The sequence below is a fragment of the Pelmatolapia mariae genome, linkage group LG18 (assembly GCF_036321145.2).
Source record: "Pelmatolapia mariae isolate MD_Pm_ZW linkage group LG18, Pm_UMD_F_2, whole genome shotgun sequence".
In the NCBI taxonomy this organism is placed as follows: domain Eukaryota; kingdom Metazoa; phylum Chordata; class Actinopteri; order Cichliformes; family Cichlidae; genus Pelmatolapia; species Pelmatolapia mariae.
In genome coordinates, this window is record NC_086243.1 from 21,591,729 (window position 1) to 21,606,837 (window position 15,109).

Below are 15,109 nucleotides of genomic sequence, written 5' to 3' on the forward strand. Positions count from 1 at the left end.
ATTATGTTTAAGGCTAAAAATAATATTTTGCCCTTTAAGTTACAAAGAGTATTTTTATTGTGTTCAGAGGGAGAAGATAGCAGAAGGAAATTTTATTTTAAGCATCAGTTAGCTACTACTACACAAAGATTAATGAGTCCAACGGTTAGGGGTATACAACTGTGGAACTCTCTTCATTATAATTTAAAGAATTGTATAAATTTACATTGTTTTAAAAAGTGTTACATGCTTAAAACGATAACTCGATATGAAGAATGTGAATGAAATTGGAGTTCATTGAAAAAGGATCCATTATAATTTTTTGTTGTATTTATTTTAATTTTATTTTTCTCCTTGTTACTATGTGGAGTGGTATATTCTGTTTGTAAATTTGTATATTCTGATTGTAAATTTGTTGTTTGGTTTGGGTTAGGACCGGAGATAAATGTTAATGTTAGTTTGTTCCCTGATTTTTGGTGCCCACTTGTAATATAAGTTGGATTGTAGATAGGGGGCAGGGTTTAATAAGAATATTTTCTTCTTCCTGCTCCTTTTCACACATGGTTGTAGTGCTTTATTGATAGAAAGTGTGGTTGGTTTGTTTGAACTGTTGTACCAAGTAGTGCTGGGCGATATGGAAAAAATATTTATCACGATATGAATTATTTTATATCACGATAACGATATATATCACGATATACCACCTGACCTGTGGTGATCTGGAAAGTATGCAGTCTGTAAACAGCGAGTGGAGAGGGTGCAGTCTTTGTTTTGAGTTACTGTAAAGTATGTCGCAAATCCGGGTGCATGTAAAGCAGCACCATGTTGCAAAACCACAAGACAGTTTCTTTGCGAAAAATATCATTTTTTTATACTTTATTTTCTCTTGCATAAAGTTCAGAGTATGTATAGTGAGAAGACAACACTAATATATTTGCACAGGCTATTTAACCCTTTAAGACCTACCATAGAACCAAGTCCGCCAGAGCTTATCTTTACATTTATTTATTTTGAGTGTCTTCATAGTTTTATTTTTGAGATACACAAATTTTTATATATAAATGAAAATAAATAAATGCAAATTTGCAAAAAAACAGCATGTGCATCAAAATAAACTATTTACAACAGTGTAATTTGACTTCTAAGCATCCCAGAAACGATACAGAAGAGCATAAAGTCAAACATGACTTTTAAAAACACCAACATAGACTTTGAAGCTTAAAAAACTACATTTTCCGCGAAAGTGACGTCACTTCCGGTTTCGGACAGGTAATGGCGGACATGCGATAGTTGCGCTGACTTATATTCCAACTAGGAAGTGTTATGAACAGCTGATCGGATCGGCAAAGCCTGTTTCTGGAATATTATGTTTTTGTTGCTGCAAGTCTGGAATATTATGTTTTTGTTGCTGGAAGTGCTTTTTATGCAATTTTTGCAAAGCTATATGTGGAAGGAAACCGTGACCTAGGGCAAGCTAATGGAATAAGATGTAAGTACAACCCCTACGGTTTCATATGCAAAAAAAAAAAACATTATTGCACTACCTTACGTGGTTACAGTTCTACAGGGATTTAAAAATAGTTAGGGAAAACGGAGTGTGCCTGCTCTGACCGGTTGTAAAGGGTTAATGATATATTTTATGTAATAATTTGTAAAATTCGGGTTAGAAACGATAGAAACGATAGAAGACAAATGGCACGATAGACACTTTTCTATCGTCCACACGATATATATCGTCATATCGCCCAGCACTAGTACCAAGTGTGAAATAAATAAATGAAATGAAATGAAATGAAAAATCATGTCAATATGTCCGAAATATCTGATTAGTGTTTTAATGCCTTTTTTGAATCTATGCCATGAATAATTAAGATAGTTCTGAAGGCAAGAGCGGGTCAAACTCAGTACAATCAAGGTGTACCTAATGAAATGGTAGGTGAGTGTACATTTACACTCATACACACATTTACATTTACACACATTTACATGTACATACCCTAACCCTAACCCACATTCAAGTTAAATAAAAGCTCTATATTTTCCAAGAATTTCTTGTCCATAAACAAAAAAAATATCACAGCAATTACTTATGGACTTCTACATTTGGAAGCAAGTGCTTTCTTCTTTAATTAGAATGTCATTACAGGAAAATCAGCTTTTTTCACACTGCTCAGAAAAGTGTCCGATTATGTGGATTTAGGAATGAAATTATATCTTAACACATGAAGAAAAAATCTGGGATAAAAACAAGTCAATAATTTCTACAAATCAGGTTAAATCTTTTAAAACCTACGATCTTAAACGCAACTTGACTCCTTTATGTAATATGACTGATGTATGCTGCAAGAGCAGCTCCACCCCCTTTAACACCACTTGACATCTTATGACCTATTTTTTGTGCTAGTCATAAAATCCAAAGGGTAATTGCAGTTCTTCAGCATCACATGCACATGACTGTATGACTGGCTGTAAAATAATTCCTGGAACACATGTTGCGTAGTAATGGTAGAAGCTGTTTTGGTACTGATCTGTCCATATTAATCATAGGGTGTGTTTGTCTGTGTGTGGTCTCATCTAGCCATGCTCTAAAGGCCCAATATAAAACCTCTGCAGTCCCTTAACATTATAACTAGGCACTCTGATACTGAAGGGATCCAACCAGATAAGCATGATACTAAGGACGGTGCTTATTTTATTTTTATTTTTTTGGCGTGTGTGTTTTGTTTTGTTTTTCCTCCTCAGGAGGTAGCACAGTCAGGCAGGAGACTCCTCAGCACACATAAACGTCACTGGGGATCAGGAAGGAAACTCAGTGGGAGTCTACACTGTCATATGGTCATGGAAACTGCCCAAAACAGGTGATATTTAAGGAGTCAACCAGGGAGAGGAATTTCCCTTGAGGACAGATATGCGAGGAGTTGTAACTGGAGATGGCAGCGGTAGAGCAAGGTGAAGATAAACAGGATTTGCTGAGAGAAGTGCTGAGCAAAATAAAGGTCAAAACCATTAAAAAACCCACACAGCTCATTCATGTTTAGAACATGTTCATTAACTCAATGCAGATTCACACACCTCTGCAGAGCTGAGTAGGCATTAACCAGACAACACAAGCAGCTTCAGCAAGACTTTGTACATTTGTGCATGTTGTATATCTCAGCTGAAACACATAACTGCCAAACTGCAGGGTTAACATAAAATGATAGGACTGTTAGTTTTGTTTATTTCAGTCGGGGGGGGGGGGTATCTCAAACATCAAAGAGATGCTTTGGTAGTGGAGATATGCTGCATTGAGCCTGGTCTTCAAAGAGCTCAGCATTCATTCAGTGAATACCTTTTGTCAGCAGGATATTCACACGATCCTCTGAAGTGACCAGTTGCTCTCATCTATTTTAAAAAAAATCCATGAAATGAACCACAGAGATCTGCAGTATAAAGTAACACAAAAGCCAGGATGCCCCCCACCCCACCACGCACCCACCCACACACACACACACACACACACACACACAAAGAGAGAGATGTTGCTTTCACATGAAATGAACCTGAGAAATTCTATTAATGAAATAGCTAACCTGATCTATGGAGCGGTCACTTACTTTTACTGGCATTCATCAAAACATCATTCCCACCTTTCAACAGAGTGTGCAGTACATGGCACTCATGGCCAAACCTCAGTGATTACTGCATGTCAGTGGTTTTCTAAGTACAGCTCTAGATACTTCGCTTATTAAATACAAGATGAACCTAACGCTTCCAAAGAAGAAGCAAAAGGGCCACTATCAGTGGTATGGTGAATGTATGAAGCATGAGGAAATTATATAATAACTATTATTAAAACCATTTTAATGACATAAGCCTTTCACAGTAGTCCTATTAGAAAGTCATGCTGCAAAACCCTGAATGCCAGACCTTTAGTTATGTGGAGTATTTATCTTGTGTCGATGGTCACTGCTTGTTTTAAAAAACTTCCACATCTACTGCGTGTTACTCGACCCTTCTCAAAGATTAACTTTTGGTAAGAAAACCACAGGTGTAATCAATGACATTAATAAGTGCAGCTGCAATTTAAATTAGCATCCAAATGGTTCTGCTATTGTACGCCTGGCTCATTAGGTCTCTTAATTGAACTGAGCCATCATTAATTTCACTACTTCCACCTGCGCTTCTCTGTGTCTTAAAGAGTGATAGAAGAAGTATTCAGATCCAGTACTCACTATATAGATTGGCTCCAGCTGCTAACTTTATATTATATATTATATATTATATAATATAATTATATATATTATATTTAGTTAAGCGCGATCTTTTATAAACTCCACATGTGTTTTGTAGTTGTCAAATAAGTGGAAAGCAAAGTAATTCTGTGTGAAATTTAGAGAAGTTAAAGTGTATTTGCATAAATATAACTGGGTAAACTGTACTATGTCTGGCTCTTAAAGTGGCATTAGTATGTGTTGTTCTCCACAACTTCTCCTTGTTATGTGCTATTATGTCGGAAAGCAATCGCATGCTGTATAACTCACCGCTGTGTGGACTCTCGAAAGCCTTTTTCTTTGAACTCTGTTTGGCTCTGTCGGAGTCCTGTCTGCTCAGGACCTCGGACAGCGACTGCCGGGAGCTCTGCCGTGCGGTCTGGTTAGAAACGTTGAACCGTGTTGCCCTTTTCCTGTCTTTGCTATTGGCCCGGTCTGACTCCGGAGCGGACTGGCTTCTCTCCGGGTCATGGTTCTCCGGCTCTGAGCCTACTTTCACCAACGCGTTCCTCGTCCTAGTTAGAGCAGAAGTCACGGAACCCATCGCTAATTGAAAGTTAAACGTCTCAGTTGGAAACGGTTACTCTGAATTTCATTTTACCCAAAACCTGTTGAAAGTGGCCAACAGTCAAAAACATGTACTTCAGCTGTAAGCTTGGGACTTCATCGTAAAGTTACATTCAAAAGAAAGAAAACTCCGCACTTTGACCGGACCATGTCTGCATCTTCCTCGTTTTCTGTTTCCTCCGAAAGACACGTCATCTAAAGTTCCTCCTCTGTCAACAAAAGCGCGGATCTCCCGGGACAGCGAGGCGAAAACAAGCGGCAACAATTAACCAGCAATGTATCCCGAGCTGTTAAAACCAGCAGAGATTTAGCTGCGCTGACATAAATGTTAATTGCATCATCACAAATTACCTGTAGATTCCCTTCGTCACAGGCGCCTTTTAATAGAGGCCTATCTGCGAAAAGTGATCGCGAGATTTGGGCGTGGTCAAGAAAATGAAGGTGCAGTTCCTGGCTACTTCAAACCGGAGGGAAGAGGGGTGCAGTTGTCTCAATCACTGGCAAACAGCAGTTAAAAAAGTAGGCGATGTACTTTTTTATTTATTTATTTATTTATTTTTTACGTTTGCAGCAGCATTTCTATCAGTTTTTAATTAGAACCATGGGGCAATGATTGTTACACTAAGTTTAACGTTTACTAATTAATTTAAATGCAAATAAGCTACATAGTAACCAACTATGATTCTAAGCTGAAATTAAAATGAGTTATCACACTTATTCAAACATATTATATGTTTGTGATGGAAGACCAACACACATGATTAGGGAAGTGTCACAGTGAAAAAACAGTCTGCTGCAGGAGTCTGGGTACTTAATGCACTGAAATCAGTTGACCTCATTATACTTGCACCACATTGACCCCGTTGAAAAACTATTATGTAACACTGTGGCTGAATGAGATGGAGCTCGTGTTAACAGCTTCATGTTATAAGGTGACCTGAAATCCCAGTCTGAAGTACCTATACCTGCCAGATATGTCCTGGGGGTACAGAATATTATATTTCACTTGTAAGAAAAAAAGTGTAGTTTCACAAACATTAAAGTAGATGATCCTTAAGTTACACTTCATAAATTAAAATGTGTTGTTAAATGTTAAGGTCTAATTTTAAGATTAACTGTGTGCAGTTTTGTTATATTTACTTCATATATGTTATAGTCGATCCTATCTCGGCTTCAACCAGTCCAGAGCTTTTGATCATATCACATGACTTTCATCAGCAGATGACATATAACTGTCACATAACTGTCACATAATTTTAGATTTTTAATTATTTTTTCAGAGCCTAAAACAGTAAAAAAGAAGAAGAAGAAGAAGAAGAAGATTCTGTTCATCTGGACGTAGCGTTTTGTGGGAGAAACGTTTCGTCACTCATCCAAGTGACTTCTTCAGTCTCAGCTGACTGCAGGTTTCCCCAATCTTATAAACAGTCTTTCAAGGATGAGGATGTACACATCTTGGACAGGGAGGAACGCTGGTTTGAGCGCGGAGTCAAGGAGGCCATTTACGTGAAAAGGGAAAGACCATCTCTGAATCGAGGAGGGGGCCTAAGGGTACATCTTTCGCCATCTTACAATGCTGTGATTGCAGCCATTCCCCAACTCTCTGTGAATGGTACTCATGGCCATTGATCAGTGGTCTTTGATCAGTGGGTTTTGGTCAGTGGTTGTTGATCAATGGTCTTGCATAATTAAGATTAAGAAACTGACCTCCCAACCCATTGTTCCTTCAGTGGGCTGGGTTCAGTCATTATGCAAATGTCTGTTTATAAGATTGGGGAAACCTGCAGTCAGCTGAGACTGAAGAAGTCACTTGGATGAGTGACGAAACGTTTTTCCCACAGAACGCTACGTCCAGATGAACAGAATCAACTTTTGGAGATTTACTTACCTGGATGATTGAGCATGCATCAAGACGAAGAAGAAGTACACCTTAACTTAAAAGTTTAGTCCAATACTATTTCTTTATTTTGGAAACAGCAGCTGACAAAATAATCTCAGATTCTATTGTATTTACTGAATTGAATTGAATTAAATTGAATTGTGTCATAGTGGCCTGGAGCTTCTTCTGTCTCAGATCTATTCATCAGCTCTGCTTATCATATTCTGTGTTGTTTCTTACTTGAAAAACGTTTCAACAGTAACTAAAATACTGCTGATATATGCCCAGGTGTGTGTTAATTAAACTTGTAATGTATTTTTCCACTGGAACTGTGACAGCGACTTGAATGAACTATCCCCTCAAATGTTTGTGGTCACTTAAAATTGTCCGGTTTTTGACAGAAAAGCACATTTTATTGACTAATGAAATAATTCGATTTTTTTCATATGTAGGGATTAACAAGCACATTTGCAGCAGCCATCACTCCTGTGTTCCAAAGGCACATTGTTTTAACTAATTTGATTTTACTATATTAAAAGGCCAATAGGCCGTGTGGTACCTGTTGTGCTAATAAAAGGTGCAATAAAAAAAGATGCAATAAATGCCGTTAGTTGATTATCAAAAGTAAAAATAAAACTTTTTTTATGCTTAAAAATATCTCTGTTATGTGTTACAGGCACTACAGCACTATACTATAGTTACTATAGTTACCATAGCATAGTAACTAAGAGAGGACTTCACTCTCAGATTGCAGGCTTACTTGCTGAGCCATAGGCCCTCCCCTATGGCACAAACTCTCAGTCTGGATTTGGGAGACAAATACCCTACTTACATTCATACATTTAAAATTCAACGTAAAACTTTATTTTTTCACAAAGCTTATAGTTTGGGTTGGGTCAGGTGATCCTAAACCATCCCTTAGTTATGCTGCTATTTTCTCAGGTCACTGGGGGGGGGTTTTCTTCGCTTTATTGCATATCATTAACTTTTGTGTATTTCTAGTATACTGAGAGCTATCTCCATTACACTGATTCCTTTTTCACTTGTAAATACTTTTAGAACAAAGGTGGTAGGGTGTGATTAGTTGAATCCAAAGACCTCACTGAAGCCCCTGAATATGAACTGTCTCTGGATGAAGCTCCTTGGTAAAATAGTCGCAGATAAACATTATAGGTATATAATGTCTCCATCAATACTGCTTGTCTGATAACCAAATCATCACGACCTGAGAGGAAACCTTATGTTCAGTAAGGCAGTAGTAAATTATCACAGCATTACAATCACAGGAGTTAGTGTGTGGGATAACTGTCCACCAATACGTAACTGCACAAACATTTGTGCAATTTGTTTAAAAACAACAAATTGCACAAATATTGGAAATGTTCCTCTCAATGATTGAGTTGTTTCATTGTGTTCTATTGAAGCCAAGCTGAATGAATTCATTAAGGTTCTTCTTTAAGCCATGATATGGAAGTATCCAAATGTGCATAATATATGCAGAATAAATGAACTAAACTAACAACCTATTCCGCACATATTTAGCATGAAAAAAAAAGTATGTTTATTATGTTTGGAGTCTTACTTTGATTTTCAGAAGCATAATTTAAATTCAATCATAATAACTTACTTTGCAAAAAATATTTTTATCAGACTTACTATTCAAGTTCACTTCTTAGCCTCAAGGACACTTTGACAGTTTGCGTTGCTTAAAATCAGAAAAAAGAGATTGTTTTTCACGTAATGCTTTATATGTATAGCATTAGGTATAGTAAAGTATTTTTATACTTTATAACAATCATGCACTGCAGTATTACAAGTATTACACCTTGTGCACAGTAGCGAGTAACAGTCTTCATGATTTATTGCTGCATACAGGCAATTGTGACATCTTTAGCATACAGTTTTTCTGGTAAGTGCATGCTATATTGATCAAAAATACTACTTTGGTTACAAAGATAGATTTTTGTAGGCCTCAGTGAGAACTGCTGTGTTGTGCTGACTTCATTATTGTGTCTAAACAACTGTGACAAAATACTTGCTGCGGCCAAGGAAGCAAAATACAGTCTGTGTCAACTAACAGGCTTACTGGATCACCACATACAAAGGCACTTCTCGAAGCTGTTTGCTTTTAAGTGTGTTGTTGGTTTGTTTGCTTGCTTGTAGCCCGGGTGAAATGTGTTTCTTCTTATTGCTTTTTGTTGGTGGTTTGGTAAAGACAAGGACATTATTAGTCCATGTCATCGTGGTTCTGGGTCGACTCGTTGATCACCTGAACAAGGGTGCAGAGGAAGAGAGAAAAGGCGATGAGCAGGGATATATCTGTATGTGCCTGTATGAAGTGAAAGATCTCTTTAAGCGTATTCTACCTGACCATCCCTAGTCTCAATGGTCTTGATGAGAACTTTCTTGGTTGTTGTGGTTTCGATAAGTGGTTTGGGGTCAACCATTGTTTCTAAGACAGAGAAGTATCGTTAGAAACTGGCAAAAACTGTAATTCCAACTGTAAAAATCAGCATGGAGAATCTTACCTCTCGGGTTAAGAGATGAGAAGTTTGGCAAGGGGGTGGAGATTCTGCAGACGGAGAAAATACACCTCAATAATTAAGGTTAGCATCTTAAATCTTGAATCAAATGAGTGTTCATATCTGTATTCCAGATTACTGCATTTCAGAAAATGCTTCTCCCATCACCTGCTCTCCTCTCCTTCCAGCAGCTTTCTGTAGGTGGCAATCTCAATGTCCAGAGCCATCTTGACATTTAGCAGGTCCTGGTACTCGCGGAGGTGACGGGCCATCTCATCCTTCATGTTGTGAATGTCCTCCTCCAGACGGCTGATGGTGTCCTGGTACCCGCTCGTCTCCAAGGAGAAGTTCTCCTCCACCTCCCTCATCTGGCGCTCCAAGGACTCATTCTGGGATGGCAGCCAATACAGAACAAAAGACACTTTTGCAGGAAAAGTTCAAGTTAAAGAAAAAATAAATATTTTCCTCTCTGCTTTTCTATTTCGTTAACTTGTGATCAGTTTTTCCCCCTTTGCTTCCAGTTTTACAAATGTTGAATATTTTTATATATATTCTGTATCTTCTATATTGCAGCCCAAAACTGCAAACTCACAGTTCCTTTCAGGGCATCCACTTCACAAGTAAGTGCCTGAACTTGGCGTCTGTAATCATTGGACTCCTGTTTGGCCACTCTCAGAGCTTCATTATTCCTGGCTGCAGCTTCAGTGAGGTCAGCAAACTGGCAATCACAGTGACAAACAGAGAGGAGAGACAGAGGAAGAGAAGGAAAAAATGAGAAATCAACTCTTCAATAAATGATGAGTCAGAGGCTGAAGGAGATGGGAGTACGGCAGCTTTCATGAAGTGTGTAAATTATGAAAGATGTAGCCACGACAGAGCCTTGTAGGGATTACCACTGTGGCACCAGTGCTCTGAGGCACTTTTAAGGTTACTGACTTTCCACTAGTGCTCAAACGGCAGAAAGGAGGATTGCTTATACCTTGCTAGTTCTCAGTATTCTAATGTATAATCAGTTTTTAAGATAAGAAAGACTAATCACATAATTTGGACAAATGATGTTGCATTTATATGGTGAATTTGTTAGCAAACACTTATTTTTTTTTACCTGTCAAACAAATACAAAGAAACATTAGTGACACTTGTTAGTCTTTTAATGGCCTTCCTGATAAATTTTGAGCCTAATATTTACTGGTTCTGTTGTTTGGTTACATACATGGTGATGTTATTAATATAAAAACATAAAAAATTCATGAGTTGAAGGTGGGATTATTTTGAAGCTGTAGTTCATGTTACTGCGCTTGGTTAAATATGCTTCTCTAAAATGCCTTTACCTTCGATTTGTACCATTCCTCTGATTCCTGGATGTTTTTGGAGGCCAGGTTCTCATACTGCAGACGGACGTCCCTCAGAGCCGCTGTCAGGTCAGGCTTAGCTATATCCATGTCCACCTGCACATGCTGCTGCTGCTGGATCTGATTCTGCAGCTCCAACATTTCCTGTAGCAAATTCAGCAGAGTCAGTTTATACAGTTAGCACAGAAAGTTTTTTAACAGTTATTTTGTATGCTTTGTGCAATTAGCCTTAAAGACTTACAAAAGCTTTGGAAACTAAACCCTGCTGATGTGGCGCTTGAGCAGATTAACAAATATTTCAAACTATTTGGCCCAGTTTTTCTAAAGGTACCTTTTTCCTCTCAGGCTGCACACGTGCAGTGATTCTGCAGTAGACCGATTTAGCTTAGGCAACAAAAAAGGAAGGCTTACCTCATCATGCAGCTTCTTGAGGAAGTTGATTTCCTCTTGGAGTGACTCCACTTTCCGCTCCAGGTCCAGTCTGGCGAGGGCAGCGTTGTCCACATCCTGTACGATAACACTGACTCTTAATAAGGTGACTTGTGAAGGTGACATGAGTTATGCATAATGTGCTTGCTGACAAAGAAAAAAAACCCTCTTGTGCACATGCTGTAAAAAGCCCTCACACAATCCAGTGCACAAAATGACCCATTGTATGGTTGATTAAGGTCACAAACACATGCATCCAATGAAAATCAACTGTGGGCACATGACATGTCCTTGCACATGTTGGTAACAGATGAGTAGGTGTTTTCTTGTGTCGTTATACAATTCAGCAGCTGCATTATAGGCAGACATTTGCTCAAATACTGCACATAAGCACTGTAATCAAGTTCAAGAAGATAAGGGACTTTTTCTCATCTACATTTGTTTAGCACAGTTATTTTATCTTTTGCTCTATGATTCCTGAGCTCAGATGGAGCATGAGTTTGCTCACTATACAATAAAACAAACCAATGAACCTCTATAGCTGCTGGCCTGACAATCTTTGTGTGTGGGAAAAGGCTGGACAGAATTGAGTGAAATTTTTAGTACTGGAGAATACCCAGAACCACAACAAATTATTAAAGAAGAGATTATTAATAACCTAACCTGCAATCCCTTGCAGTTTTCTCCAGTGGAATTCCAGATCTCCTGCTGGTGGCTAATTTTGCTTGTTATCATTTTATAACATTACATGAATAAAGTTCATAAAGCAGTCTTCTGTTTTATCATACTTAATCATACATACAGGCTGGCTGTGGCACCATGGCTTTGTTGGGGCGTTGGCAGGCTGGCAACTGAGGTATCAGCAAATGAAGCAGCTTTGCCTCTGCACTAATGCCACAAACAAAGTGTGCTATTCAGCAGGGGTTCCCAAACAAGCCCAAGGCTGAGAGAGTGACTGTCTGCCTGACTGAGCAAGAGCTGGCTGTGGGCACTGCATTGTTGTCAGTGTGCCACTCAGGCAGGCCACAGGGACTTCCTTCCTCCCATTCACACAGACAATGTCATGACTGTGTAACGTATGTATCACTTAAAGCAAGTCCTAAAAGGCATATAATCATCATAAGTCTAACATTTAAACTACATTGGTGGGATGACAACTTTCTTTTTCACCTTTTTATTCCATGACAACCTTTGGAAACTGTCTGCATGACTCATCCCTGTGAAAACCAGTGATACGGAACAATCTCTGACAGGACCATAACAAGTGAGATTTTTCTGTGCTGATGCTCTCCCAGAACGAGACAGCCGGATCACATGGTGGCTTGTCTTCTCGCTCTGATAACCACATTGGATCCACACTGTTGTTGCCCTTGTGTCCGGCTCATTCATTGTGACCAGTCAGACTTAAAAAGATCTCCTCTCACTGCAGGCCTGATTTAACTCAACAGTCACAACTTAGCCTTTTGTACCAGTCCAGGGTCAGTCACTGCTCTACAGCTATTTTGGATCATGCCTAGAATCTGCTGTTGTGCCATCAGAAGAGTGCATTCCTGTCTCCACAGCTCATGGGCAATAATTAGAGAGAGATCACTCAGAAAAGAAAAGAGAAAGTTAATCTTCATATTAAGGATAAAGGTTTATCCGATTACTTTCACCTCACTTTCCATCAGTTTGGTTGCTTAAACCTTAATCTAACCAAAAACAGCTGAGAATATGAGGCACTGCAGGTCTGCCATTGAGATCTAAGACACTTCTCTTTATCACCCTCAAAATGTCCATCTATTGCAGTTTTTGGCTGCTGTCACCAGTGTAGAGCTGTACCTGTCTAAAGCTCTGCATGTTTGCCTCAGACTCCTCCCGCTGGGAAATTTCATCCTGCAACCTGCAAAGAAAGGCATAAAGCAGAGCCTTTATTTCAGCAGCCACTGTAAATATACACTTAAAAATCATTTGCATTTGCGGCATTTACTTCTCCTTTAAGCACGAAAAACAACTTTTTGCGCAGTGCAGGGTAAGAATTTATGTTTACATACTTTCACTCTATACACAGTCTGTTTAGGCTCTAACTAATAAAGATTTATGTAATGTACTAGAGCTGAATAACAGGTCTAGACAACAAAAGAAACAATACATGGAGTTGAGGACAGAAAAGTGCCACGCCTCCTACTTCTCTCTCAGCCTGTCGATGTCGTCCGCCAGGTTATCCCGGTGAACTTCCACGCGGGCCTTTTCGTTGGTGAGCTGGTCCACCTGGCGTCTCAGCTCCCTCATCTCGTCCTCGTAAAGATCTCCGACCCGGGACGTCCCTTTGCCCCGCAGCTGCTCCAGCTCCGCCAGCAGGATCTTATTTTGCTGCTCCAAGAAGCGAACCTTCTCGATGTAGTTGGCGAAGCGGTCATTGAGGGACTGCATCTGCGCCTTCTCGTTGGTGCGGTTCGTGATGAATTCGGTGTTTATGGCGTCAGACAAGGAGAAGTCCAAGTTCTCGGATGCCAGCCGGGGCATGGCTGCACTGCTCCGGAGCCTCTGGGTCTTCGACGCGTATATGGTCGGGGTGGAGGAGAGCCCGAAGGAAACCCGGGAGGAGCGCACCGGGATCGAAAACTGGCGGCTCGAGTAGCTGGACCTTACGGCGGTTTTCTCCCCGCCGAACATCTTTCGGTAAGAGGAATGTGGACCTGATCTATAGGCCATCTTGTTTGTGTCTTTAAGTACCAGAGCACTGTCGCCGATCTGGAATATATCTTGTTTCTATCAGCATCCGCGGAGAGCGCCTGGGAAGGCGTTTCCTAAACCGTTACTCATTTATAGTCTCCTCCTTATGCAAATACGTAACAGTGACTTGAGTGGCACATTGAGAATCCAATCGCAAATCAGAGCACACATATTTGCCTGTCAGACTCACAGATATTTACACCAACTCTTCACATACAGTAGCCTAAAGTAATTGGATTGTGCTGTTGTGCCCAAGATGTTGATCCTGATGATTTTGCACACATTTGAGACTACTCTCAGCAAGTTTGCCCGAACTTTAACGCTCATATTAATTTTTACTGGGACACCAAACATCACAATGAATGATTTTACACTCTCACTTACTGTAGATGAAACAGTGACATTTTTAGCACCCACAAGAGGAAAGGACTTTTTCATCATACAATGCTGAGAACTGTAAAGAAAACAAGTTAGGGTTTTTTTTAAAGCAATGCACCCATGTCAGCACTAAGCATATTCAGTGTATGACTACATGTCTAAGTGTAATACCGTAGTGTTTTACATATGTCTACTATTTTGGTAAAGGGTGTTTGCTTGGGTGAGAAATACAGGTCTAGTAAAGTATGTGCAAGTCAGCAGCCTCACACAACGGTTAATCAGGTTTAAAGAACAAGTCTGATGATGTCACACACTAATCCTAGGAGAGAAAAACAGAGAGCTTGGGGGATATGAGTCAAAGTCATTCAATACTGGCAGGTTTGCTGCATTCCTGAAGCTTTTGTTTAGGGTGTATTATTTGTCACCCTCTTCTCAGACTGACTTGCAACGAAAATAATGAGATATTTCCGTAAGGACTAATCTTTGTGTCCAAAAGCTCTTTCCTTCTTTCCCCTCCTCTGTCTTTTGCCCTTCTCAGTGCACAGGGCTGTCAGTGCTGCAGTGCTGCTGACTTGCTGAGATTCAGTGATTCTGAGGAGAGACGCATGGCAGCAGAGCTGAGCCAATGACACCTAACACCTCCCAACTGTGCTGCACTGGTGCTGCTGAGCGTTATCTGCTCTTTAGTAAACATAAAATAAGTCCAAGATGAGAGATCAAATTGGTTTTAGTGACGTTTTTTTTTCACTAGACAAGACTGAATGCACAAATATCTCTTTCAGGGAGACTTTCAGATTTTTGGCTTGCGGGTGAGGGTGACTGCGGTTATCTGAAGCCGGCGTGCAGCCCCTGAGATATGACTGTGCAGTAATAAACCCAGCTACTCGGTGAGCTTGTTTGATCTTTGTGACGCAAACTTCAAATTATAGCCTGGCTTTGTCTAAGCAGATTGACTGTTTAAAGCTTTTGATTTTATTCTCATAGTCCTTATCTGTGCCATATTTGTTAAGACTGTGCACAGATGTTCTAGTCGAC

The 15,109-nt window shown here is 39.7% G+C and overlaps 2 protein-coding genes across 2 annotated transcripts in view; both read right to left on the reverse strand.

Annotated features, from left to right (window-relative positions):
- LOC134616142 (uncharacterized) overlaps positions 1–4,796 on the reverse strand; it is a 43,458-nt gene extending 38,662 nt beyond the window's left edge. Inside the window, exon 1 of the mRNA XM_063460881.1 lies at positions 4,503–4,796. Within this exon, the coding sequence (XP_063316951.1) occupies positions 4,503–4,776 (274 nt within the window). The 5' untranslated portion in view covers positions 4,777–4,796. The remainder of the gene's footprint in view (positions 1–4,502) is intronic.
- A 3,722-nt stretch (positions 4,797–8,518) lies between these two features.
- LOC134616346 (vimentin A2-like) lies at positions 8,519–13,768 on the reverse strand. Its single transcript, XM_063461161.1, has 9 exons — positions 13,149–13,768; positions 12,803–12,863; positions 10,964–11,059; positions 10,532–10,696; positions 9,793–9,918; positions 9,369–9,589; positions 9,207–9,250; positions 9,045–9,130; positions 8,519–8,947 (listed from the first exon to the last, which is right to left on the reverse strand). Exons 1-9 carry the CDS (start codon positions 13,673–13,675, stop codon positions 8,906–8,908), a joined length of 1,368 nt encoding a protein of 455 aa, XP_063317231.1. The 5' UTR covers positions 13,676–13,768; the 3' UTR covers positions 8,519–8,905.
- Positions 13,769–15,109: the final 1,341 nt, after the last annotated feature.